The 27,552-nt window shown below is 46.9% G+C and overlaps 1 protein-coding gene across 2 annotated transcripts in view; it reads left to right on the forward strand.

Annotated features, from left to right (window-relative positions):
- PARVA (parvin alpha) overlaps positions 1 to 27,552 on the forward strand; it is a 176,301-nt gene that overhangs the window by 86,596 nt on the left and 62,153 nt on the right. For both annotated transcript variants that reach the window (XM_044258853.1, XM_044258854.1), the window contains exons 2-4: positions 17,659 to 17,748; positions 17,831 to 17,901; positions 20,175 to 20,277. In XM_044258853.1, the coding sequence (XP_044114788.1) occupies positions 17,659 to 17,748; positions 17,831 to 17,901; positions 20,175 to 20,277 (264 nt within the window). The remainder of the gene's footprint in view (positions 1 to 17,658; positions 17,749 to 17,830; positions 17,902 to 20,174; positions 20,278 to 27,552) is intronic.

Below are 27,552 nucleotides of genomic sequence, written 5' to 3' on the forward strand. Positions count from 1 at the left end.
AAATCTCCTCCAGCTATGTTTCTGAGCTCCTGCTAAAGTCATTTCTATTTCCCCAGGCCATCCCTGATCAGTCCTTCTCTCCTGTGCTTACACACAATGCCAGTGCGCTGGGAAGAAGGTCGGGAGGCACCGAACGTGCGCGTAGACATGTTCCACGATGCCGGGCATTTGGTGTGATATTATGTCATCAAAGCTGCATTACAAACCAGTGAGCTAAGTGTTATGATTCCCATGTTAGGGGGGAAGGAAAGTCAAACCAGAGACAGAGCTGGGGTTGAGCTGAGGTCTGTCTTCCTCCAGAGCCCAGGCCAGCTCAGACTGCCTGATAGTGGTACATCCCAGGAAGGCGTATGCTTATATAGACGCACTTGGGAACTTCCCGCAGACATCCTGCAAACTTGAAAAACTCTGCTTTTCTTTTCCTTCCATGGCCGCCCTTTGCCTTCAGGATTAAATCTACATTTTGTATGTTCTGGTCTTTGGCTTAACTCTCTAACACCCCACAGACACATTACTCTCTGGCAATCTTCATGAGAACGTGTTTTCTCTCCTGTCTCCTGCTCTTTGATACGCCTTGCTCCCTCTACACCTACTAAACCCCTAGTTCTCCTTGAAGAAGAAAATAAAGCATCTCCTTTGAGAAGCCCTCCCTGATTTACACTGCCAAATGAGTTAAGTGATACTCCTGTTGTATCCACAGAGTACGAGGCTATATGCTAGGGCTGGGTTTTATTCATCCCTCTGACCCTAGGATCCAGCACAGTGCCTGGCCCAGGAAAGTTGCCAGCAATGCTGTTGAATGCATACTTCAACCGATGAACAAGTGGGTGGTACCTGCTGTCCCACACTCTGTCCCCTGGGTGTAATGTTATCTTCTTTGAACGGTCTTGACCATTTCTTGTGGCCTCATTCACTCTGAGCTTCAGTTGTGCATGTTTATTCTGTCTGTGAGTTAAATTATGCTCTCGGTCTGGAAGATGCCCTGGAAGGAGGCTCCTAACACATTGCCTTGCACGTTGTCAAGTCTCAATAATTACCCGTAGAATTGAATCAAATGGAGGGTTGCACCAAAGGGAGCTACCGTGGAAGTGTCAGGCATGCAATCAGCAGAATGCCAGACAGGCAGGGCAAGCATCTCTGATTTACTACAATTTCTTTTAATAGGTTCTCTACGAGGATTTGCTGTCAACATGGATTGTTGGGTTTGGGGGAAAAAAATAATAAAAAAATAATAACTTCCATACCAGGAAGCCTCGATGGTCCTTGTGATACACAACGACCGGCAGCGTTTTGCCACTTCTGGTGTGATAGTCTCGGACTTCCAGTTGGGAATAGGACGTAGTCACTGATGCTGAGGAGGTCTCAGTGATAAGCAAAAACACCTCCCACTCCACATCTCGAACCCTCATACTCAGAACCAACCGGCGCATGCCCTCTCTGCTCCCTCCCTTGTTGTGTTTAGTTCCGTATCCTTCTCTTCTTAAAGCCCAGACCTACCCAGTATGAATGTCTGGCTGTGATGTAGAAGGTTATAAGAGGCTGATTTGGGGGGCGCCTGGGTGACTCAGTGGGTTAAGCCTCTGCCTTCGGCTCAGGTCATGGTCTCAGGGTCCTGGGATTGAGCCCCTCATCGGGCTCTCTGCTCAGCAGGGAGCCTGCTTCCCTTCCTCTCTCTGCCTGCCTCTCTGCCTACTTGTGATCTCTGTCTGTCAAATAAATAAATAAAATCTTAAAAAAAAAAAAAAAAAGAGGCTGATTTGGCCATGGGACTCTGCTGGAAGGGCAGAATTCCCCTGGACCAGCATCCCCGTACTAGTCCTTCATTCGGCAAACACACGCTCAGCACTCATTGTGCGGCAGCTGATGGCGGTGCCGTGGTGGGCAAGGCCTCTGTCCTCTCGAAGCGCTCTAGAGAATGGAGGAGACAGGTGTTCTACAGATATGCACATGGATGTGTGATTACAAATGGTGGGAAGTGATCTGGAAAGAACAGAGGTCTGTCCACAAAAGGGTCTGGCACCGCTGTCTTCCTGAAGCCTTCCCAGATCCCTCCTGGTGCTCCCCGGTCACCTGGAGCTACACCTGTGTTGGCCCTTGGCCCACGGAGATTTCGGGTGTACATGATCGTGAGCTTCTCAGGCCCCTCTGGTTTCAGCCTGGCTGTGATGACTGGTACACACAGCAGACCCCGCCACAGCCTGGCCCCTTCACTGCTCCGTCTCAGGGCTGTGGCTTCTAAAGCCCCTCAGGCAGCAGCCAGCACAGCCTGAGGTGTGGAAAGCTAGCACCCTTAACTGGGGAACCTTAGCTTGGTGGGGAGGTTTCCTGGAGACAGCCTACAGGCTCCTAGAGAGCCCACACGGGGGTGGGGCTCAGCTCAGTTCCACATGTGCCCTTTGTCGTCATCCGCCCCATCCCGTCTTCACGTCACACCCCTTGCCCCTGGCCCCCTTTCTCTAGTGTTCCCTTCCTACTTTCAGGAGCCTCCAAACCAAGACATGGGGGAGAGAGGATGAATAACCATTCAAATCATTTTCTAGGAAACTTTCAGGCAAGTCTCTTAAACTCTGAACTTGAGCTTCCTTACCCCTGAAAGGGAATAGCTTGTGGCCTGACTCACACGGGCTGTGCATCTAGTTCCCCATGGGCACCACATTTTGCCCTTGCTGTTCCCTCCACTGGAGGCCCCCTCACCCTTCATAGCTGGGGAATGACTCAACCTATCCCCACTCTGCCACCTCCCCCCATGATTGGAAAGCACCTAAATGTCCAGCAGTTACAGAATGGCTAAGTAATGTTGTGTGTCCCTTCGACAGAAATTGAGAACAGTGTTTAAAGTGATGTTTTTGATGGCATAAGGAAAGATGATGAGATTCTGTGATACAGTAAAAGGCTAGAGAGCCATGGGCTATGTGCATGCGTGCGTGCGTGCGTGTGTGTGTGTGTGTAAAACAGAAAACCTGGTAACAAAATACAACGCGTTAACAGGGTTTATCTCTAAGCAGTAGGATTATTTCCTCTCTTCGTTGTTTTGTATTTGCAAAGGTTTCTTTAATGAGCCTGTTTTTCTTTTATAGCCAGAAATAAATCACCCTATTATTTAAAACAAAACAAAATTACTGCTCATGTATCACTTCCTTTTTAATCTGCTTTTACAGAGGCCGAGCCTCCGTAGGGTGACCAGACAACCTGTAGGGCTTAGTATATGCAAGGTGATCCGCCATGAAACTTTCCCCTAGCTTTACATGGGAAGGCGGAAGTGACCATGTTCTAGGTGTTTTCATAATAAATCAATGAATGAATGAGTGAGAATGTCATTACATAAAACTGGGACAACCTATAACATAATGTTAAGGATGTGAACTCTGCAACCAGGTGACCTAAGACCCACTGAGTTCTGCTTTCTAGCTGTGTGGCCTTGGTCAGGTTACACACCTTCTCTGGGTCTCATTTTCCTCATCTATATAGTGGGGATAATAACAGCACCTACTCCTCGGATTGCTGGAAAGATTAAATATGTTAATATGTGTTTTTAAAAAAAAGGTGCCATGTTTCCATGTCTGGTACAAAGGAAGGGCAGTGTGACTGTGTGTCTTCTCTTCTAGTCATCATTGTTGTCCATTTGAGAGACAGTGCCCCACATTGTGCTCCTTAAGGATAAACCCCTGACGGGCCTGCAGGTAAACCTAGAATTAGTCCACCAGAGAACTGAGCCAGTCAGGACACAGCAGTGCCATGGTCACTCGCTAGCCACCCCCAGGGCTTGTTTCCATGGCGGCCACCACTTGGGAATTTAAGGGGACTAGTGGTTGATGTTGTGCTTTTTAAGCAGCATTGAGCCACCGCAAAAACGAACAACTGGCTGTAAAGAATTCATGAATAAGAAAGATACCGACATGAAGGTCCAAGAGCCACAGAGAACATAATGAAGAAAGGAAACTTCACTCAGGTAGGGCACAAAGAGGGAAGCAGGTGAGGCTGAAGCATGTCCTAGGGCTCCCCTGCCCTCCCATGGCCCCTCTGTCTCCCACACACTCCTCTGTGGCTCCCTCCATGCTGGAAGGCACTCTGCCCTCAGGACTTAGGTCAGAACCACATGGAGGCCCTTATTCATATTGCATTGCGGTCTGTGTATGTGTCTCCCCCCCACCCCCACCCCAACTAAAGCATCCTCCCAGCACTTACTGAATGCTTCTTGTGTGGCTGGCCCTGCGCTGGGCTCTACGGACCCCTAAAAGAACTGTCCTTCAGGAACATGCTGACCCTAGAAGGGAAGTAATTGTTTATCTTTGGATCCATAGCCCCCGGCACGAGAGATGCCCATACATGTTTAGGAGGGAAAGAGATAGTCGGCGTGCCAATTCCACCCAGGCTGTCCTATTGCTCGTTGTACCCATGGTTTACGTGCAGTTAGGCCATATGCCAGATCAAGTTCTGTGGTCTCCCCAAGGTTGATGTAAGGGGGAGGTGTTTGGAGGCACACAGGAGTACACACATGCACAATGGCTTTGAGTTTATCAACTCCCAGGCTGGCACCTCTACCACCTTCTGCTTAAGTAGGAGTAGGTCTCCTTTAAGACCAAGGAAGTGGTTCTGGTTCTCAATGTAAAGAGATAACAGGACAGAGCATGGCCAAAGACAAAGAATAATGATGTATTGTTCCCCAGGAGCATTCCCATGACTTACTTGAGAGCTCCACCAATGTTTTGGTTGAGATTGCTTTGACCGCCCAAAGCCAGCCAATGGTGCATCCGTCTCCCTCCTTGTTTACTAGTAATTGGAGGGCAGCTAAATCACGTGCTTGGCTGAACAATGAACAAATGTCCAAAGGCCATTTGCTTGGCAGCCTTCCAGGTCTGTAGAGACTATAAAACTGACCAAAACAAAGACTCTGGTGGAAACTATAAGACTCGTAAAGACTATAGATCTCCCTGTCAGCCCCCATCACAACACCAGCCTCTAAGTTTTTTGTTTTTTTTTTTTTTTTTTTTGGCTATGCTCCAAAGGCCAGATTTCAGACCCTGGTGACTAAAGCATGGCATCAAGTACAGGGGAGTGTGTTGAGGCCCTGACAGTCTGCTGAGGCCACCACGGGCTGGCTCCCATGTTTCCCTGATGCTTTATATTATGGCTGTTGAAACAAGTATCCTTTTAGTTAAAAGTAATAAAACTTTAGTTTAAGGGCTGGGATGGAAAGGTTTGGAATTTTGCATTTTCTGTTGGCAATCTCACATGGAGGAAAAGTGAACCCATATGTGTTACCCAAGGGTGAGTATTAAGAACAGAACTTGTCCCCTTAACCAAGAAGGCTGTTATAGGCAGAATAACAGTCCCCTTCCCACCCCAAAGATGACCATAGCCCAATCTCTGGAATCTGTCAATATATTACATTACATGGCAAAGGGAAATTAAGGTTGCAGGTAGGATTTTTACCTAGTCAACCCTAAAATAGGGAGATTGTCCCAGATTGTTCAGATGGGCCTGGTATACTTAGCAGCGTACTTGAAAGTGGAAGAGGGAGGCAGAAGTAGCAGTTCAGCAAGGCAACATGAGAAAGATGTGGCCCCCAGTCCCCCATTGCCAGCTTTGAAAATGGAGGAAGGGGGCCACAAGCCAAGGGATAGAAGTGGCCTCTGGAAGCTTGAGAAGGCAAAAAAATAGCCTCTCCCCTAGAGCTTCTGGAAAGGGACACAGCCCTCCCAACACCTTGATTTTAGCCCACAGAGATCCATGATGGACTTACAACCTATAGAACTCAAAGGATAAGTCTGTGTTGTTTCAAGCCACCCACTATTTGTCATGTGTTACCACAGCAATGGTAAACTAACCCAAAAGCCTTTGGTGTGAAAACCCCCATCAGGGCCCATGGGTAAACATACTTTCCAGGGGCGCCTGGGTGGCTTATTGGGTTAAAGCCTCTGCCTTTGGCTCAGGTCATGATCCCAGGGTCCTGGGATCGAGCCCCGCATTGGGCTCTCTGCTCAGCAGGGAGCCTGCTTCCCCTGCTCTCTCTGCCTGCCTCTCTGCCTACTTGTGATTTCTCTCTCTGTCAAATAAATAAATAAAATCTTTAAAAATCAAACAAAAACCATACTTTCCAGAGAAAAGCATTAAGATCATTAAAGAGACCAGTGTACTTTCAGTGATGTCTGTACTAGTAGGCAAGCAGAAATGGCCTTGCCAGGCATCCTTAAGTTATGCGGAAGCATTGTCTTCGCATCTCAGCCCTGGAGACACATAAACTATGTCCTTTCTTCCTGGAAACTTCAGTTCCCACTTGGGAATGAGTACATCTTGCACTTGTAGGGCTTCGAAGTGGTGTTTGTGTTTTGCCTCCTGTACAGATGCTTCTATAGGGCTCAACTGTTGACTAAGTTACCATCATCTCCTTGGTAATGAAGGAAACCTATGTGTCCCATAGCATCATGGGTTCCCCCCACCCCTGTGAGTACTATATTTGGATGGAAAAATAGCAAATTCAGGTTGATTTTTTTAAACTATTTTAACAGTAATTTTAGGTTTACAGAAAAATTACAAGGATAGAACCAAGAATTCCCCTATAACCTACACCCGGTTTCCCCTCTTATTAACATCTTGCCTTAGTAGGAGACATTTAAAATTCACAAACCAGTGTTGATGTATTATTATTAACTAAGGTATATAGCTTATTCCAATCTCTTTAGTTTTTATCTAATATCCTTTGTTGATTTAGAATCCCATCCAGGATACCACATTATATTTAAGTCATTGTGCCTCCTTAGCTCTTCTTGACCGTGATTGTTTCTCAGGCTTGTTTTTGATGACTTTGACAGTTTTGAGGGAACACTAGTCAAACATATTTTAGGATGCCCATCTATTGAAATCTGTCTAATGTTTCCCCCGGGCTCATGGGCTTGAAAAGGAAGAGCACAGAGGTAAATGCTATTTTCATCACATCACCTCAAATGTCATGAGTTATGACTGTGATGTTGACCTTGATCACCTGGCGTAGCTAGTGTTTGTCAGGATTCTACACTGTAAAGTCACTCCTTTCCTCCTTTCCCTATTGTACTGTTTGGAAGGAAGACCTACTTTTAAGGGATAAAGGGTTATGCTTTCCTTCTCTGAGGACACGGGATCCATGTAGATTATTTGGAATTCTACAAAGGAGGTTTCTCTCCCCCATGTATTAATTAATACAGTCATTTATATCAGTATGGATATAAATGGATATTTATTTTGTGCCTTGGGATATAACCCAATATTATTTTATTTATTTTGCTGCTTGGATTATTCCAGCTTCTTTCCTTTCTGGTTCCAGACTGATCTTGCAGATTCCCTTTCCAATCCTAGAATCAGCCATCTTTCCAACAAGCTCTCCTTTTATTGGAGAACCACTAGAAACCAGGATCTGGAGCCAGGTATGTTCATTGCTACTGGAGTGCCATTACATTTTAGGACTTCTCAGCTAATAGAGTCAGAAACTAACCCGAGTATGTACAGTTGACCCTTGAACAATGCAGGGGGTTAAGGGCACTGACCCCTTCATAATTAAGAAAATCTATATATAACTATATATATATAACTTTTATATATATATATATAACTTTTGCAAAAACTTAGCTACTGGTAGCCTTCTTAACAGTCAACTAACACATATTCTGTGTTCTATATATTATATACTATATTCTTACAGTAAAGTAAGATAGAGAATAGAAAATGTTATTAGGAAAACCAGAAGGAAGAAATGCAGTACTCCAGCTATGTTTACTGAAAAAAAAAAAAAAAAAAATCCACCCATAGGTGCACCAGGCTGGGCTGGGACAGGGAGGGAAAAGGGAAGTGGTAGTGGGCCTGGCACTCCAAGATGGTCATATTCTGCAGCCTGGTGGCCTCAGCTTAGCAGTGGCAGCCACCAGGCACACCTGTAGGTGTGACAGCAGTCTGGAGGCACAGTACAGTGCTCCGTATACCCGGAGGTGTACCACTGGCCTGGGGCCATTGGCAGCTGTGGCTACCCATGAGTACACCAGCCCCCAGGAGGCTGAGGGGCTGGGGTGCTGCCACGACAGAGGGGTCCCTACCCAGCCCAAGGGGGTCCAATGTCTGCAGCCAACCCAGTGCAGCCCTGGAGCCTGAACAGTTCGGTGCAGGGGTGCCACAGACATGGGGCTCCGAGCACAGTACCCACCATGCCCTCTAGACACATTCCTTCACTTCAGCTCAGCCTCCTGCTGGCCAGCCCCAGGTGCTAGACCCGACTATTCTGGTGGCATATGCGTGACCTGCCTTCCCAGGTCTAGGGCCCCTAGGGCCTTCTGACCGCCTTGGTGGGGGTGGGGAGTTCTCTCCAACTATTCAGATGGCAGCAGGTGCAACCTCTTTAATGCTACCTTCGATTTGGTGGGGACTGGGTTGAGTCCTTGTAAATAAATGCCTTGTGGCTTTTGTTGTCAACTCAAAAACAAAATGCGTGACAATGGAGCCATACAGTTCAAACCTGTTTTTTCGGGGTCAACCGTTCTCCTGCTTCGTGATATTTCTGTTTGTAATCATCTGTATATATAAAGCTAAACGTGAGTGCTTACTGCTATCGCCGTCTCTAACCCATCACGACATAGATCATCCTAGCCTTTTTCCCGCTTGTCTATAACTTCCCACTCCAACAGTGAGAAACCTGGCTCCAACCATCCACCATTTGTTTATGTAATTATTCGATTCCAGTGTCCATGTGTCACGGTATCAGAATTGTTGCCCGGCACCCCCATGGCAAATAACTTTATCAACTAGAGTCCATGCTTATGTGCGGTTCCTTTTGACTTGGGTTTCACAAACATCACTCATTTCCAATGATACTTAGGTCAGCACCATCCCCTTCACCCCTTCCAGTGAGATTGTCTCCCACGTTTGCAATTCTGTTAGGTTCTAGCATCACAGTCTACCTCCCACCCTTGAAGCTGCCAGCCACCTAAACGATTTTTTGAATTTGTTTACATTGAGGTTTACTCCCAGTACTATAAAATTCTGTGGGCTTGATAAATGCATAAAATCATGTATATACCGTCACGGTATCATCCGGAATAATTTGACCTTCTTAAAAATATTCGGTACTTTGCCTATTCAAACCTTCCTTCAAACCCCTGGCAGCCACTGATCTTTTTACTGTCTCTATAGTTTTACCTTTTCTGAATGTCCTATATTGGAATCACACATTGTGTCACCTTTTCAGACTAGCCTCTTTGACTCGGGAATTATATATTTAAAGTTCTTCCGCCTCTCTTCATGGCTTTAGTGCTCATTTTTTAAAATTACTGAGTAATATTTCACCATATGGATATACCACAACTGATCCATTTGCCTGTTGAAGTAAGTCTTGGTTGCTTCAAGTTTTTGGCAATTATGACTAAAACTGCTATAAATGTGTGAATATATGGTTGTGTTTTTTTTAAGATTTTATTTATTTATTTGACAGACAGAGATCACAAGTAGGCAGAGAAGCAGGCAGAGAGAGAGAGAAGAGGAAGCAGGCTCCCTGCGGAGCAGACAGCCCGATGTGGGGCTCGATCCCAGGACCCTGGGATCATGACCTGAGCCGAAGGCAGAGGCCTTAACCCACTGAGCCACCCAGGTGCCCCCTGAATATATGTTTTCAATACAAGTGAATACTAGGAACACAATTGCTGAATTATATGGTAAAACTTTAGCTTTGTAAGAAAACTATCACGTGGTCTTCCAAGATCGCTGTATCATTTTGCATTCCCACCAGCAACGAATGAGAGTTCTTGTGGCTTCACATCTTGTCAGCATTTGATGTTGTTAAGTTTGGGGGATTTTAACCATGCTAAAAAATGGGGTGGTACTTTATTGCTTTGTCATTTCCTGATGACAAGGGATGTTGAGCCTCTTTGCATATTCTTTTTTGCCATTTGTGTACCTTCTTTGGTGACATGTCTGTTTAGGTCTGCCCATTTTGTAGTTGGTTTGTTTTCTTATTCCATTTTTAAGGGTTTTTTTGGGTTGTTTTGCATATAAGTCTTTTATCTAGTGTATGTTTTACAAGTATTTTCTCTCAGTCTGTGGCTTGTTTTTTCAATCTCTTAACAATATCTTTTGCAGAATAGAAATTTTAATGAAATCCAGTTTATCAGTTTTTCTTTCATGGATTGTCCTTGTGTTGTACGTCAAAAGTCATTGCCAAACCCTGTGTCACCCAGGTTTTCTTAAATTTTTTTCTAGAAATTTTATAGTATTGTGTTTTATTCTTAGGCCTATGATCATTTTGAGTTAAATTTTGCAGAAAGTAGATGGTTTGTCTCTAGATTCATTATTTACATATAGATGCTCAGTTGTTCTCATACCATACATTGATAATACTATCCCTTCTGCATTGAATTGCCATTGCTGCTTTGTCAGAGATCAATTGAATATGTTTGTATGTATCTGTTTCTGAGTTCTCTACTCTGTTCCAGTGATCTGTGTGTCTACTCTTTTTCCAGTGCCACACTGTATTGATTACTGTATCTTTAGTAAGTCTTAAGGTTTGGTAGTGTCAGTCTTCCAACTTTGTCATTTTTCTTCAATATTATGTTGGCTACTCAGGGTCTTTCATCTCTGTATAAGCATGAGAATCCATTTGTTGGTAACCACAAAATACCTTTTGTGTTTTTTGAGTGGGATTGCATTTAATCTATAGAGGAAGTTGGGAAGAATCGACACCTTAACAGTATCAAGTCTTGCAATTCATGAATACTGAATGTCTCTTCATTTATCTAAATCTTATTTGATTTCTTATATCAGAGTTTTGTCATTTTCTGCATATCAATTCTGTATGGATTTTGTAAGTTTTATACCTAAGTATTGCATCTTTTGGTGCTACTGTAAATAATACTGTGTTTCGAATTTCAAATTCCAAGCAGTCATTGCTGGCCCAAGGGAAGGCAATTGACATGCGTATTTATTTACCTTGTGTCTGCAACCTTGCTATAATTACTTACTAGTTCTAAGAGTTTGGAGTTTTTTGTTCTGTTTGTTTTTGTCAGTCAGTTGTGATTTCCTACATAGATAACCATGTCATCTGCAAAGATAGTTTTATTTCCTTGCTCCCAATTACTATACCTTTAATTTCCTTTTCTTGTGTTATGGTATGAACTGGGATTTTTAGTATGATTTTGCATAGGCACGGTGAGTGGAGACATCTTTGCCTTGTTCGCAGTCTTAGGGGGAAAGCATTTGTTTTCTCCCCATTAAGTATGATGTTAGCTCTAGTGTTTTTTTTTTTAATTTCTATTTTTATTTTATTTTAAAGATTTTATTTATTTATTTGACAGAGATTATAAGCAGGTAGAGAGGCAGGCAGAGAGAGAAGAAAGCAGGCTCCCTGCTAAGCAGAGAGCCCGATGCAGGGCTCGATCCCAGGACCCTGGGATCATGACCTGAGCCGAAGGCAGAGGCTTTAACCCACTGAACCACCCAGGTGCCCCAGCTCTAGTGTTTTGATTGATGTTCTTTCAGGCTGATTTTTTTTTTTTAAAGATTTTATTTATTTATTTGACAGAGAGAGATCACAGTAGGAGAGAGGAAGGGAAGAGATCACAGAAAGAGAAGAAGGGAAGCAGGCCCCCCACTGAGCAGAGAGCCTGATGCGCGACTCGATCCCAGAACCCTGAGATTGTGACCTGAGCCGAAGGCAGAGGCTTAACCCACTGAGCCACCCAGGCGCCCCCAGGCTGATTTTTCACATAGACAAAAATTGTTGGGGCTTGCTGACCAGACCATTATCAAGTCAGTTGTCTTGCTGCCAAGAATGTCTGTGGGGGCCCTTGATCCATTTAGGAATTAAGAGAGCTTTCCTAGCTTTCAGAAGGACCAGATTTAATCCTCAGAGTCCTGATAAGGATCTAGAGCAGCCCAAATATCTCACTGGTGCCCACTTGCACTGAAGGAGAAAGAACGTTCTAGCTATTCTCTTGTGCTCCCTTGGTATATTCAGTTTGGTTTGGTTTGGTTGCTGTTTTGTCTATAGACCCAGGGAGCATAGTCCAGGGGGTGCTGGGGAACAGAAGAATTCATGACCCCTGACACTTTAGAGCTCACTTAGCTGTTTGCTTCTCGATTCCTTCCCCTCTCTCCGCTCCCTGCCCCCCTTCCCAGTGATCAGGCATAATCATCACTCTCAACACCTACCCTGTTTTTCCACACCTTGATCTTTTTTTTCAGAAGGTGTGCCTTTCTTGGGGCCCCTGTGTCAAATGAAAATTGCTATTTTTCAAAGTCTGACTCAAATTTGCCCTTTCTAGGAATCCTCCCCAGTCCTCCATCCAGAGCTACCCTCGTTCTGCCCCGGCTCCCGCAGCCCCGCAGTCATGTGGCGCTTACCCCTATGGGCAGCATCGCGCTTGTTGTGTTGATGTGTCTGCCCCTCCCACCATCTGTGAGCAGATTAAGGCAGATCCCTGTCCAATTCTCAGGCATGTATTCCCAGTGCTGGCACCAGATCGGCTTCAGAAGAGGTGCCTAGTAATGTTTACTAGTTGAGCGAATGAAATTACTGGCTTTGCCTAAATGGACCCTTTTCGTAATTTTAGAAACCTCTGTCCATTCTTCTCTCCATAGTTGTTTTCTCTGTGGTATTCTTGACTCCCTGTGTGTATTCTGAAGTACAAGAGATGCCTGCAGCTCTTCTGTTTCTTATGGTAAAAAGGAAAGGAACATTACCATTCATTGTAGACCTACGCTATTCATCTATCAACTTTATAATCCTGGTGCCCTGTGTATTAATTAGGGAGTTTGAGCTCCAAGCCCCAGAAAATGCCAACTCCACCAGCTTAAACACTAAAGGAGCTTATTATCTCTCTTATAACAAGACACATAAAGCTAGAGTGGCTCCAGGGATGGTGGCTTAACAGTATCAACAAGAACCCCTTTCTTTCTTCTCTGCCAATCTTAGCATATTAGTTTCTTCTTTGGATTTGGGCTAACTTACCTCGTGATTACAGAATGGCTGCAGCAATTCCAGGCATAGCATCCTGATGTAATAATGATGAGAAGGATACCTTCCCTTCTTTGGACCTCTCTTTAAAATGGAGGAAAACTGTTGTCAGAAGCTTCTAGAAATTTTCTCTCTCAATTCGTTCTATCATTTGGCCATGCTTGAGTCAGTCACTATCAGGGGGATTAAGATTATTGTGATTAGCTTACGCCAGTCAGGATCTCCCCTGGAATTTAGGAGGGAGAAGTATACCCTGGAACAAAATGAGGTTTCTCTCAGCAGGGAAATAGAGTCAAATCAAATATTAGGGAGGAAACCAGCAGTGTCAGCTACGACTTGTTTTACAGAGAATTGTTTTATTCTGAATTTCAGGGAGGTTAGATCATTTATGTAGGATCCCACCGCTGATAAAAATAGAAATAGGATTCAAATCCAGCGCTGTTAGATTCCAAAGCCCATCCGTGTACTTTCCCCGCAGCACCACTGGACCCAGAGCCAGCCTGCCTTTCCCGGAAAAGCCAAAGCCCCCTCTCTAAAGGCGAGCACGTCAGGCAGGAGTTGAGGCAATCACCCTGTTCTCCCGAGCTCGACCTTCAGCTGGGCATTTAATCTGTTTATTAAGTTATGACTAATGGCACTGTGAGATACCGAGGGCCGCACATTCAGCCCCAGTTTTAGGTTGTTAGAGGAGGTTCAAGGGATAAACATCATATTCCTAGTCTGTGCCGGAGAAATTCAATTGCAGCTCTTTTCTCTTACAGAGTACAGGGATGGGCAAGGGGCTTCTGCTGGGTCCTGCTTGAGCTTAATAGAAAGGAAGCCTCCAAAGCAGGCGCGGGCTGTTTTGGGAAAGTGGCGGCTAATGCGGCCCCATGGGGCAGGGGCCAGGCCTGAACAGGGCAGTTTGCACACTCACTTTTACAAACAGTTGGCTCCGAGTCAGCAGTTAATGGGATGGGAATGATGTTCCTGTACCGAATCATTTCCTGAAAAAAAAAAAAAAGAAAACACAAAACATTTCCAATTGCAAACATATCTCAGCCTTTCTTGTAGGGTTTGTTATGTCTCTGTGAGTGAATTAAAGAGGCAGGGCGGAGGGGAGTATTTCTGACTGGGGATTTTTCATCGGAAAACATTTTAACAATGATGTACACATTTAAAAAAAAGAAAAAAGATCCTGTTCAGACCCACCCACCTTTTAGGAGTCCTTGCTGCAGATAGTACATTTCTAGTTGCATTTTGGAGGTGTAAATATCTCTATATTCACAGGTTGGCTCAGGCCATACAACAGGCTTGGAACAGATGCGGCTTTTCTCTCCTCACAAAATAGAAGCACACACATATGCACACACATGCACACACAGGGTCAGGCCAAAATGTTTTTTTGTGTGTGTTGTTGTTGTTGTTGTTATTCCCAGAGAACAAGCTAGAATCCTTCTTTGCATCTACCACACGGTTCTGGCAAATTCTGGCTCAAGGCATAACCTGTGCAAATGGTGGTCTTAACAGTTTGGGTTTTTCGTTGACTCAACAAATAGGTTTTTAAAAATTGTTTGAAAGATTTATTTTAGAGAGAGCATGTACCTGTAAGCAGGGGGAGGGGCAGAAGGAGAGCGAGTGAGCGAGAGAGAAAGAGAGAGCGAGAGAGACAGAAGCAGACGCCCCACGGAGAGCAGAGCCCCACACGAGGCTCCATCTCATGGCCCGGAGATAATGACCTGAGCCGAAATCACAATTCAGATCTCAGTTGACTGAGCCCCCTCCCACAGTGTATTCACACAATTCCTACCAAACACCAGGCACTCTCCTAAGTGCTTGATCTATATGAACTCATTTAACCTTCTCAACAACCGTAGGAGGTAGGTAATATTATCACTCCCATTTTGCAGATGGGGAAACTAAGGTATAAGAAGTCAATGAACTTGCCCAAGGTCAGAGCTAGGAGATCATGGATTTGAATGTAGGCACTCTGGCTCCTCTTTGGGGAATCAAATAGTGAACAAAAGAGAAAAAAGTGCCAGCTTTCCCATAGTTTATTTTCTGGCTACGTGGGGGACAACAATAGACACATGAATAATGTTTATTTCAGGATGTGGTGAGTGCTCTGAAGAAAATAAAACATGAGAGGGAGCAGGGGGCTACTCAGAGGGCCTTGTGGGTGTTAGGAAGGAGCTGGAGCTTCATTCTGAGTATGAGGGGAAGCCACAGGAGGGCTTAACGCAGGAGAGTGGATGATGCTATTTACATCCTTATATATCATTCTGACTGTGCTGCGGGAAGTAGACGGGGTGGGGAAAATGCATCGCAAAGCAGCAGACCAGTTGTAAGGTGGTTCTTGTTGTCCAGGTGAAAGATACTGGTGGCCTGAACCAGGATGGGGTGGTGGAGATGGTGAGAAGAGGTTGGCATTGGATCCTGGTTTAGAGGTGGAGCCCAAAAAACTTGCCAGCATATTAGATGCAAAACATGAGGAAGGAGAAGTTAAGGGTGATTTTTTAGATTTTGGCTTAAACCATTGTATGAATGGTGGCGCCATTTACTGAAGAAGAGAAGAGCTGGGAAACAGCGGTCTCGTTTTAGTGTTTGTTGTGGTGGGGGTGGGGGTGTTGACAATCATGTTGTGTGTGGATACATTTGAGATCTCTATAAACAGACTAAAGAGGAGACATGGGGTAAGCCTGGAGTTCGGGGTCAGGCCTTGTCTGGAGATTAAATGTGGACATCAGCCACTAGGGCAATGCCATCCAACTGAATTTCCTGTAATGAAGGACATCATGACATCTGTGATGTCCAGATGGTAGCCACTAGCCGTGCTTGGGCCACTGGGCGCTTGCGGTGTGATTGGTACAATGAAGAAACCGAATTCTTAATTCATTTACATGTGAACAGCTGTGTGTGGCTGGTAGCTACTGTACTGACAGTGTAGACCTTGGGGGTCGGTAGTGTAGGTAGAGAACGTCCTGGGCAGGAGCTAGAGTGTCTACCTGCCAGTACACCCAGCCTCGCGCCCACATTTAAGCGAGACTTCACTTCTGCTTGCGCAGTAATGCTTGTTCAGTAGTGGAAACCTTCCTCCTTTGTGAGAAACAGCCTGGAAAAGAAAGCACACTGCCCGTCTGAGGAGGAACATTGGAGGAAATCGTAGGAGTCTCATGATACTGCGGGAGTCTGTTTTGTTTTTCACTGGAAAGCAAACGTGAACCAATGCTTACTAGAACCATTTTAGCCTTGAAGGTGTGGCTTATGTCTTTCAGTTATGTTTGATGAGGGGAATTATGTAGAGTGGTGGGTGTCTGCAAATTTGCAAATTTGCAGATTCAAGACCGTGACTGGCTGATCTCCCGTGTGAATGTCAAGAGCCCACAGCAACGGGACTAAATACCAGCTTCATAATGCAAGTTGTGTCTCTTTGGGGTAGAGTGTGTTTCACTGTCTTTGTTAGGCAATCTCGTCCCCAGTCCAACTGCAAACATCAGTGAGTGTGCGAATATGAAAGAACTCTTTGTAAGTGGCTGCCTTGTGCTTAAGGGTTCTTGCAACTGGCCATCAGGGAGGCCAGAGTCCATAAAAAAAAAAAAAAAAGAAAAGAAATGAAATGGAGAGATGGGACATTGCTTTTATTAAGGCTGATCACTGCTGCCATATTAGTTCTTTGAGAACCCTTTGGTGACCAAGTACCATTAGAGAAAATGGTCTTTTGGGGCTTCATTGGTGAAAAGTAATTCTCCAAACTGGAAGTGAATAGAGGTGAGGAGATTTTGTAGGTTTTGATTTTAGTAGGTGATCCAAGGTCAGTGCTTAGCAAGCGCCCCTCAGTGGTTTTATAGTAGGGATTTGTTTTTCACTGAGGCTTCATGGGGTGTGGGGGGGCGGTGGGCACATGGCGAGGAGAGTAGGCTATAAGTCTTCAGTGGCCATTGACCTCTTTTTGTTTTCCTTGAGGAAAGTGGAATTGTAGATATCTAGGATTTGAAAACTGCGAGAAGGACTCGCTGGCCACCCTTCCAGTCGGGCTCTTGACATTCAGCTGAGGAAATGGGCCTAAGCGAGGAGATGGCTGGCGCCAGGGGCACCTACTCATTAGAGCTGAAGGGACAGGACCAGAGCCTAGAAAGATGCCAGACTGAGGGGTCCTAGAGCAGCAGCTGGGGTGAGGTGGAGGGAAAAGAGAAGGTAGGATAATCCAAAAAATACTTGGGAAAAGGGAAGGGAAGATAATCAGAAAAATAGTTAGGGAAGCCAGATAAGGAGAGGAGCATGAGGAGACCTGTGCCGAGGGTGGAAATGGCTTACGGCTTGGTGACCTTGTTCACCCAGACAATTACTGGGCACCTACTCTGCAGCGATAGAAAGCCCTGGGAGGGGGGGCAGGCAGGAGGCGGCAGGCAGAAACCTCAGAAAGATGTGAGTGCCCACCCTACTTGCGTTTATCCTGAGATGACGTCTGGAAGCAGGCAGAGGCCTCCCTGTTGCCCCGAGGAAAGGGAGTGAGGTGACAGTCTGCAGAGGTGACCTGAAGGGAACTACTTGGTCCTCTTCGCAAGGAAAGGCAGGGACTCTGTTGCAGGCTGAGTAACAGCTGTAGGCTAACCTTTGTGGTCATATTAATGTCCTTCTGAACACGTTTGTAAGGGAGCTCCTCCCCGTCCTCGGCGGGCTGCAGTGTGACTTTGACTGTCTTCTTCTTGCAGTATCGGAACTTCAGGAGGAAGGCATGAACGCCATCAATCTGCCCCTCAGCCCGATCCCCTTCGAGCTGGACCCAGAGGACACTATGCTGGGTAACTGGGTCTCTTGTTTTCTGGGTTAGCTTAATGCCTTCAGATAAAGCCACCCCCCACTGACTGTCTTTTCCTTTTAAAGAGGAGAATGAAGTGCGAACAATGGTGGACCCAAACTCCCGCAGCGACCCCAAACTGCAAGAACTAATGAAGGTAAGAAGAAATTAGGAGGGGCATCAGCTGCACCCCCCCCCCCGGCTCAACAGGCATCTGTAGACCCCCTGCTCTGGGCAGGCACTCACGGGAGCCACTGCACAGTGACTTGAAAGTCATGGGCAGCTCGTGGTCCCATAGGTGGACATCTCCAATTTAACAGAAGTGGCACATGGCAGCTGCCCGATAAATGGTGTTGATCCCAGGTGCCAGAGAAGTTAGTGCAAATGAGCTCACATTTGCCACGATCTTCATGTTCACACAGTCTTTCCACTGCTTGTCCCAAGGCCCCTCAAAGGCACCCTGCAAAATAGGACTTACTATCATCCCCACTTACAGGTGAGGAAAGTGAGTCTTGGAAAAGCCAGTGGTTTGTGTATGGTCACAGCTGAGTAGAGGGGATGGAATTCAAACAGAAGGGAATAAATTGAATTACATCATGTACACTGTGCCTGGCAGGGCGGGGAGGGGGCTGGCCTGTGGTCGTCCCCTGGAAAATGTTCATGCCTCCCCCTTTGGCTTCCCCATCCTGTGCTTTTCCTCTTCAGCTTCTCCAAGCTGCATTCAAAACAGGACAAAATGCACTGGATGCCAAAGTGGTTCGTGCAAAATGCGAACCAGGTCTATCGTTTTCCTGCCTCAGACACTGTGTGTGGATTCCTACCAGCTGAAGGTTGAAGCCCCTGCTCCTGGGGGCGGGCATTTGGGGTCTCATGCTCTAGCTGCCTGTTCAACCTCAGACTGTCCCCTTAGAGTCACCGCGCAATGACTAGTTGCTACTACTTAGACACTTGTCTGTCTCCTTCTCTAAATGATGAGCTTCTTGAGGTTAGAGACCACCTCTTTTTGCATCATTGTACCCCAGGATCCAACACAGACTGTGACATGAAGCAGGTGTTTATAAATGCTGGGTGGGTGTGTGGGTGGGGGATTGTTGGGGGATGGCTGGAGGGAGGGCGGGGGGAAGGGTAAGGAGGGAAGCTGCTACCAACAGGAGAGCAATACAGAACAACATTCTGTGAAGGCCCTAGGCTCCCCACAGGTATGGAAGCCCAGCCCAGCTACTGCCCCTGTGATAAAGGCAGTCTATTTCTGCTAAGTCAAAGATGTCAAGCCCAAAAGGGGATGTTCTGTGTGATTCCATTTATGCAAAATTATGGTGGTTGCCTGAGGCCTGTCATCAGGGAAGGGGACTGAGGGCGAAGAGCCCAACCTTCCTCTGCTGAGCGAACAGCTCTGCATCTCGGTTGTGGTGGTGGTTGCACAACTATGTACAATGACCAAAACGCACCATGCTGTATCTTTAAAATGAGTTAATTTTACTATATATAAATAATAAACACAAAACACATGAGCTGAAAAATTTCAAAGTGAAAGGTAGTGGACTTGAGCAAGCTTCCGTTTCCTTACCTGAAAGAGCAAACAAATGCTGCCTCCCTCTCGTGGGTGTTGTGCTGATTAACTAAACGAGAGGCCCGTGGAATGGCTCCTCTCGGTGCTTGATGTGGAGGGTGCTCGGGTAATAACAGCTGCTGAGAGAGAGGAGACAGCACTGGCCTCACAGAGAGGTGGCTTGGGGCTAGGAGAACAGTCCCTCTGAGGAGGATAGACGAGAGTTCGGTTGCTGTCTCTGTCCACGGTCGGCAACGTGACCTTGGCAGCTATGTTCACTTCTGTGTCTGATCTCCCCTCCTGAACGTAGGGGTGGGAATAACCCCTGGCTAAATGTCATCATGGGTAAGAGCTTTATTCATAAAATGTACCTTTACTGAACATTTGGCCCTTGCCCTTGGTGATTTTTTTTCTGCTACCTCAAGTGGGAGGTCTTTTCCTCCTCCATTTTAGAGGTGGGCCATCAGAGGCTCAGAGCAGGAACTAGCCTGCATTAGATTCGTAGATGGCGGGGGTACACATGTCAGTTAGTGGGTCACTAACCCCAGTTTGTGTAATGTTCCAAAGCCCATACCATTGCCTGGTGTAAGCTACACAGCTGAACACTAGGTGAATGTTGCTTTCCATTGGGGTAAGGAATGGTAAGGGGCCGAAAGATATCAACAGGGACACTGACGTCACCAGCACTGGAAACCCTTAACACCAGAAGAATAACTGGGCCCTGAGGGCTCACAGCACTCTGTCTACATACTATGTCACATGGACGGTTCTGCTGTGCTCCAGATCTGAAGTTCATTTTGATTTTAGTGATCCAGGATAAGAAAGCTGATCTTTGAGAAAATTCCCATGACTCTTCTCTTTTTTGGTCTCCCTTCCCATAGGTATTAATTGACTGGATTAATGACGTACTCGTCGGAGAAAGAATCATCGTGAAAGATCTGGCTGAAGATTTATATGACGGACAAGTCCTGCAGAAGCTCTTTGGTGAGAAGGGGGTGGAAGGTTGCGGTGGAGAGCTTGGATCGGCAGGTGGCTGGTCCCCGACTCCTCCCGAGGAGCCGTTCTCAGCTCACAGCGCCTCCCAGGTGGTGGGCTAGGACTGTGCACAGTGTGGGATGACAGACCAGTGGAGCCTGGAGGTGTGCTCCTGGAATCTGTTTTGCAGGAATGAATTGCAGAGGGAGGTCAATGACCAGATGGAGCTGCTCCCCCTAGCAGTTGAAGGCCATGAGCTCGGTAGATTAAAAAAAAAAAAACACTGTGTCCTAGAAAACATGCTTTATACCCTCTGGGAAACTGTGCAGGATGGCCTCTGTAGGTCTGTTTACATGTGTGGGGGTTAAGCACGTTTGTACATACCTCTGTCACCTATGGGTGTGTGCGCATGTGTGTATGTGTAGACCTATGTGTGTGTGTGTGTGTGTGTGTGTGTGTGTGTGTCTATGTACGCATACTTCCAGGAGCTGTGGACCCATTTGTGTACACCTCTGTGTACCCCTCTCTAGTTCAGGGGCACGTAAGTGGGAGCCTGGGCCTCTGCATGTCCAGGTGTGTTGTCTCTGGGGAGGTGTGTGCCCATTCTCAGTGTTGCTGTGGAAATATAAGTCCTCCAGGGGGAGAAAGGCAAATTCAGGGGAGATTTTTGTGTTGAAAGGCCATATTCAGCCTGAATGAATTCAGACTTTTCCTCACGCTGAGCTCATCTACTTTCCCACTGGTGTTTCTTGCCCTCTTTCTTGCAAACCCCAGATACATGGGGGACCTCCAGGGCTCGTTTCTTCTTGCCCACATTGTCTCCTGCGTCTACTCTCCCGTCCGTTTTCACTTGTCTGAGCTCCTGAAACAGCCTCCGGCCTCAGCTCAGTGCCTCCCAGCTCACTGCCCCCAGCCCACACCCACGGCACACAAGGAGGAGCCTTCTCGAAACCCAAGGGTAGTCTTTCCAGTTCTTGCTCTCCCCTTTCCCCGGGGGGACCCAGGCGGGCCCTGTAGCACCGAATTCAGACGTCTCCTCTGGCTGACCCCCCGCTGTCTTTTCAGCCTCACGTCTGGACACGCTCACACATGTGGCTTGTGCAACAGAAAGTGCTTAGGATTGTGCCTGACACGCAGTGAGTGCCCCAGCAATGTCTTTCATCATTTTCACGAGTACTGGTTTTATTATTTTCATGACTACCCTTGTTGCATTATTACACACACCGCACCTGTTCACATCTCCATGCTCACGCCCATGCTGTTCCTCCCGCCTCGGGCCCTTCTCCCTCTCCCCGGCAGCGCAAACCTTTACGGTTCATCCTCAAATCTCGGGACTCCGTAGAGCGTGTCTGCCTCTGCTACCTCCAACAGTCACATCTGGAAGTAATGGTCATGCACTTTCTGTGTTCCCCTGGGGATGCACATGCACACATACCAATGTGTACGTAATACACCTGCCTTTCTTTTCTGACGTTCTGTGTTATTCAGGGAAAGGTCCATGGGCTCCTGAAGGGTAGGAACACCACATCGTACATATGAATCCTGGCGTCTCCAGGGCTAGTACTGTGCCCGTGACTTGTAGCGGGCACATAATCGCTGTGTATTGAATGAATGAATGATACAAAATCTGGTCATTTCTAGGAAGCTAGGCTGATTTGTTCCTCAAACATCCATATCAGTGAGTGTTAATATTTAAAGGCTTGTAAATGCAACTGAATACAGAAAGGAAAAGGCTTGGCACGTGTCCGTGTTGAAAAGCCGAGAGCCTCAACTGAGCGTCTCTTTCAGTGACTGCTGCTTTTAACTCCCCCAGCAGATTTCTGGAAGTGCCTGGAAATGCTCTGTGTAGGGCTTTCAAGGCAAGGGGGGAACATGGCCTCAGAGTGATGGAACGTGGTTCCAGAACCACCCAATGTCACGTCCGTGGAGCCCGAAGTCAGGCATGGAGCAGTCACATTGGATTATTTCAGACCTTGACCTTCCTGTTGAAGGGGTCATGCTGCTCTTGTCAACCTAGGTTTAGACCCTTTGTAGGCAGATGGCTGGGCAGCCATATTGAAAAGCTCCAGGCAGGCTACCCGGGTGGAGAGAACAAGTTTACAGGTAAAAATATGCATCGGGGGTGCCTGGGAGGAGTGACCCCTCCAATCTCGACCTCCCCTCTGTTTTTCTATCTATCTTCCTCATTCTCAGCAACTATCTCAAAAGAACATTTGCCACTGTGTCTGCTTCCCCACCACTGAACGTTCGTTCCCCCCTGAGGGACAAGCTGGGTCCCACCCCAACCTCTCCCCCAGCTGTCCCTTCTGAGGCCCCCAGTATCGATTCTGATTACCTCCTATGTTGTGGCCTCTGGCACTCCCAAACGCCTCACCCTCGTCCCCCAGCGTGGGGGCTCCCGGGATCTCATGCCCCCCTGGTTCTCTGCGGCTTCCCACACACCCCAGTTCCCCCAGCTTCTTGATATGCTTTTCATCTCTGCGTAATGGTGGGAACTCCTCAGTCTTCCAATGCTGCCCCCTCCCCTCTTTCTCTCACATCTTCTTCCTGGGTGTTTCATCTGCTTCTCTGGTCCAGCCGTCACCTCTCTGAGGATCCCTCTCTGAAGCTGGAAGGCGTCCCTCTGCCTCCAGTCATGCCCACCTGGGTGTCATCCAGGCCCCTCGGGATCAGCCTGCCCCAAATGGAGCTGCTTATCTTTCCCCATCCCCCCCAAAGCCATTCTCCTTTCCCAAGGGGTAGATGGTGTCATGACCTCATAGCCCGTTGTTCAGATTAAAAACCTGGGAGTCCTCCTCTCTTGCTCCTTCTCTTTCATCCCTTATAGTCTGTTGGTCAAAAATGGTGACAACCGGACTCCCAGGTAGAAATCCCATTTCTCACCGAGGTCGGATGTGTGAAGCACTTGAAAGTACCGGCTCCCTATGTGCTAGGTCATTGGAACTTTCTCCACGACTTTGCAGCCCCACTGCTGCCACTGTGGCTTCTCTGGCTCCAAAAAGCCTTTAATCTGTAGCGTGCTGCCTCCTGCCCTGGTAGCCTTCTAAGGGCTTCCAGATCCTCTTTATATTTTACTATTTGTCTTAACACTTCATAGGACATTTGTCAGTGGGGTTTTTTTGTTTTGTTTTGTTTTGTTTTGTTTTACTTTTATTTTAAACTAGTTTTAGACTTGCAGAGAGAATGCAGAGCTCCCGAGCCCCCGACCCCGCTGCGTGGCTCCCTCTAACGCAAATGTCTTACCAGACCACCGTACAAGGGCCAGAACTCAGAAATCAACCTCAGCATGGTGCTTAATAAGTTACAGAATTTATTTGGATTTCACCAGTTTTTTACATCCATGTCCTTTTGCGGCTCTAGAATCTGATCCAGGATCGCACACCGCGTTCGTTCGTTTTGTCCCCTCCAGGCTGTGACAGTCTTTGCCTTTCCTGTCTCTCGTGACCTTGACACTTTGGGAAAAGGACTGATTATTTTGTAGAGTCTCCCAACCTGGGTCTGTCTGATGTTTTCTGAGGATCAGAGGAAGGTTACGTATTTCAGGGAATACCGCAGACGTGACAGTCCCTCTCAAGTGTATCGGATCAGGGAGGGCTTGCTGTTAGCCTTCTGTCTTATTACTGGTGAGTTAACCCTGATCATTTGGTTAAGGGGGTGTCTGTCTGAGTTCTTCATTGCGAAGTTACTATTTTTCTCTTAGTGATTCATGTATTTAGGGGTGGAGAGATGATTTTAAAATTATGCAAATATCTTGTTTTTCCTTAAATTTTCCCTGCTGATTTTAAGTGGTGGATCTTATCTGCCTTGATTATTACTGTGATTGATCCAGTGGGGATTTTCTGCTTTCTTCATTCCTTCTACATTCATTCATTTAATTTTTTTAGAGCACATGTGCAGAAGAGTGGGGAAGTGAGGGGCAGAGGGAGAATCTTTTTTTTTTTTTTAGGGGCGCCTGGGTGGCTCAGTGGGTTAAGCCGCTGCCTTCAGCTCGGGTCATGATCTCAGGGTCCTGGGATCAAGTCCCGCATCGGGCTCTGTGCTCAGCAGGGAGCCTGCTTCCTCCTCTCTCTCTCTCTGCCTGCCTCTCTGCCTACTTGTGATCTCTCTCTGTCGAATAAATAAATAAAATCTTTAAAAAAAAATTTTATTTATTTATTTGACAGATTGCAAGCGGGCAGAGGCAGGCAGAGAGAGGAAGGGAAGCAGGCTCCCCGCTGAGCAGAGAGCCCCCATGTGGGGCTCAATCCCAGGATCCTGGGATCATGACCCGAGCCAAAGGCAGAGGCTTTAACCCACTGAGCCACCCAGGTGCCCCAAGAGAGAGAATCTTAAGCAGGCTCCATACCCACCATGAGCCTGATGCAGGGCTTGATCTCATAACCTCAAGATCACAACCTGAGACAAAATCGAGAATTGCTTAGCTGACTGAGCCACCCAGATGCACCCATTCCTTCCACATTTATTAATTAGAATCTTTCTGTTAAGTAAATGGGGAATAAAGGCAACTTTTCCTGTTTATTCCTTATTTATCAGTATGGACACAAGGGTGCTTATTTTATACTTTAGATTATAATCCAATAGTACTTTTTTTTGTGGGGGGGGGCTCCTGTACCTCCAGCCTTTGACCACTGGAAGCTCATTCAGGTTGGCCTCTGGCTTTTTTGAACATGCCACCCCGTGGTTTTTTTCTTAGCACTTCCTTACCTTCTGGCATCATGAGATGGCCGGACTCATCTTATGTTTTACTTACTCTGGCCCTCGAATCAGCCATTTCTCCACAGAGCTCTGATTTCTTTTACTAGAGAATGGTATTTAGAAATCAGGATCTGGGCATCTGAGTGTTTTTAACTTGCTCTCTGTAGCACACATAGACATCTATACGTAGGTACAGAACCATGACCTGGGAGTACAAAGGTGAATCCGGCATGATCATTTCCAGAAATCCACTTTCAAATTGTCCTGGGGCTGGGCATGGGAGTAGGAGGGGCTGGGGTTGGGATTGGGAAACTAGCTATAGAACACTGGCACGTAGAGGAAAGTGGAAATGCCACAGGGACCTCCAGGAGCCCGGATGTGCTGAGCGAGTGACATTTCGGGAGCAAGGTATGGATCGGGAATCCAGGAAATGAGCTTGATGACTTCTCAGGGCAAGGACTCAGAACCTAGACGTGACCACGATCTGGACGCAAGAATTTTTTGGCAAAAGGCTGTATTTTATGGTCTTGCTGAAAGCCCGAATAGATGAGCATCCCTGAGACGACAGGGGGGCTCATACCTGGGTCTCCCCTGCGCAGTCAGATCCTACCCCTGCTCCACAGCACTGTCTGCCCTGCTTGTCTTTCTCAGAGACCCCAGGCATGTCTGGGAGGTTGTCCTGACATACCTTCACCCAGTCATTCTTTCTGAGCTGCCTAGGCCAGCAGCCTCTGTTCCCTGGGTCTTGCCCTAGCAGGAGTTCCTTATTTAGGTTTTCCTGAAAGCAGATGCTGGGACAAGGACATGGATGGAGGAAGTGTATATGAGAGGTCATCTCAGAAAATAATCAGGTGGGCAACCTAAGAGGGGAAGAGACAGGCCCGTTTGAGGGTGCATTCATATGGACGGCAGCTCCCTTTGTCCCCAGCTCTCAGTCCCATGGTTTTCCCTCTGAGAAACCAGGTGGCCACATCTCACGTCGTCCTTCCCAGGATAGAGAGGCAGAGGCACTGTCCCCCAGTGGGTGAGGACTGCCCGTGTAAGAATTAAAAGCCTCCAGGTTGTATTCCTGCTGGAGAAGCTCTTGGGCAAGAGAGCTTTAGGGTCGGAGATGGAAATGGACGGTGCGCTGGACACCATCTGGAGATGAGCGAGGGAGCCCTGGGAAGGGGCGTCCACATCATCCAGGAAGACGAGAAGGTACACATCTGCCTGAGGGCCTGCTTCCCCTGTGACTGGCTGTCTCTCTGTACCCTTGATGTGGCTGCCGGCGGGAACGCAGATGCTGGTCACCTGGGTCTGCCCCTTTATGATGCTTCCTCCTCCCTCTCTTGTCTCTCACACCAACAGCTCTGGCCCTTCCCATATCTCAGGACAGAAGCTTGCTGGATTTGCATCCCCAACACCTAGGAGGTAGACAGGACCGAGAGAGGCAGGAGATGAAGGATCCTAGAAAAATGCCCATGCGAGATAATCCTTTCATGTGAACATAAGCTTTCCTGACTTGGGAGAGAGCCCTGTGAGTTTCCTTAGGATATGTTTTATTTAACTGATTCTTATCTTTAAACATGTGTATGTCCTTGCCTGTTTTGAGGGATGAAAGTCATAAGGCTCTCCCTCCTGGTTTTCCCAATAGCAGATGGTAAACAGGAGATCTTCAAGCATGAGATAGAGAAGAGTGCCTTGGGCATAAAGGTTCTGCAGGAGGGTTTTTGTTTTGTTTTTTTTTAATATTTCTTATTAACATCTAATGTATTATTTGCTTCAGGGATACAGGATTGTGATTCATCAGTCTTACGCAGTTCACGGTGCTCACCATAGCACATACCCTCCCCAATGTCCATCATCCAGCCACCCCATCCCTCCCACCCCCCTCCACTCCAGTGACCCTCAGTTTGTTTCCTGAGATTAAGAGTCTCTCATGATTTGTCTCCCTCTCTGGTTTCAGCTTGTTTCATTTGAGAAATACACAGAGGATCATAGGGGAAGGGAGGGGAAAATGCAGAAGGATTTTTTGTTTCACTTGAGAGTGTGTGTGTGTCTTTGTCCCTGATAGACCCTGGAGAGCACATCTTACACTGCCCTTACTCTTGTCAATTAATAGTCATTAAGGAACAACCATTTCCTTTGCTACATGCTAACTGCTGAGTTTGGGGATAGAAAAGTCCATGTGTTGCTGTGTCACTGAGGCTGTGACACAGTAGCTGGTAGTACAGGGCTGTAGGATATGGAGTCATTGAGGAAAAGTGCCATGAAAGAGGGGGGCATTTTGAATGGGGTCTTGTGGAAGGAGGATTTCAACCAGGTGTAGAAGGAATAGAACATTTTAATCAGCACAGCCCAGTGTTGCTGGTAAGCCCCTGTTGATTATGGCGTGAGTGGAGGGAGAGGGTTGTGCAGACAAGGAGTGCATGGGTAGGTGGTCATCGACATCGGTTGTGTGGGACGTGTGGCTGACACAGAGAGGCAGGAGATGAAGGATCCTAGAAAAATGCCAGAGACCCAGATCTTGATTTCCTGCACCATTCTCCAATAATGAAAACCAGGGTATGTGGAGAATTGGCAAACTTGAGGACTGGAGCACGTTGC

The sequence above is a fragment of the Neovison vison genome, chromosome 7, assembly GCF_020171115.1.
Source record: "Neovison vison isolate M4711 chromosome 7, ASM_NN_V1, whole genome shotgun sequence".
NCBI lineage: Eukaryota > Metazoa > Chordata > Mammalia > Carnivora > Mustelidae > Neogale > Neogale vison.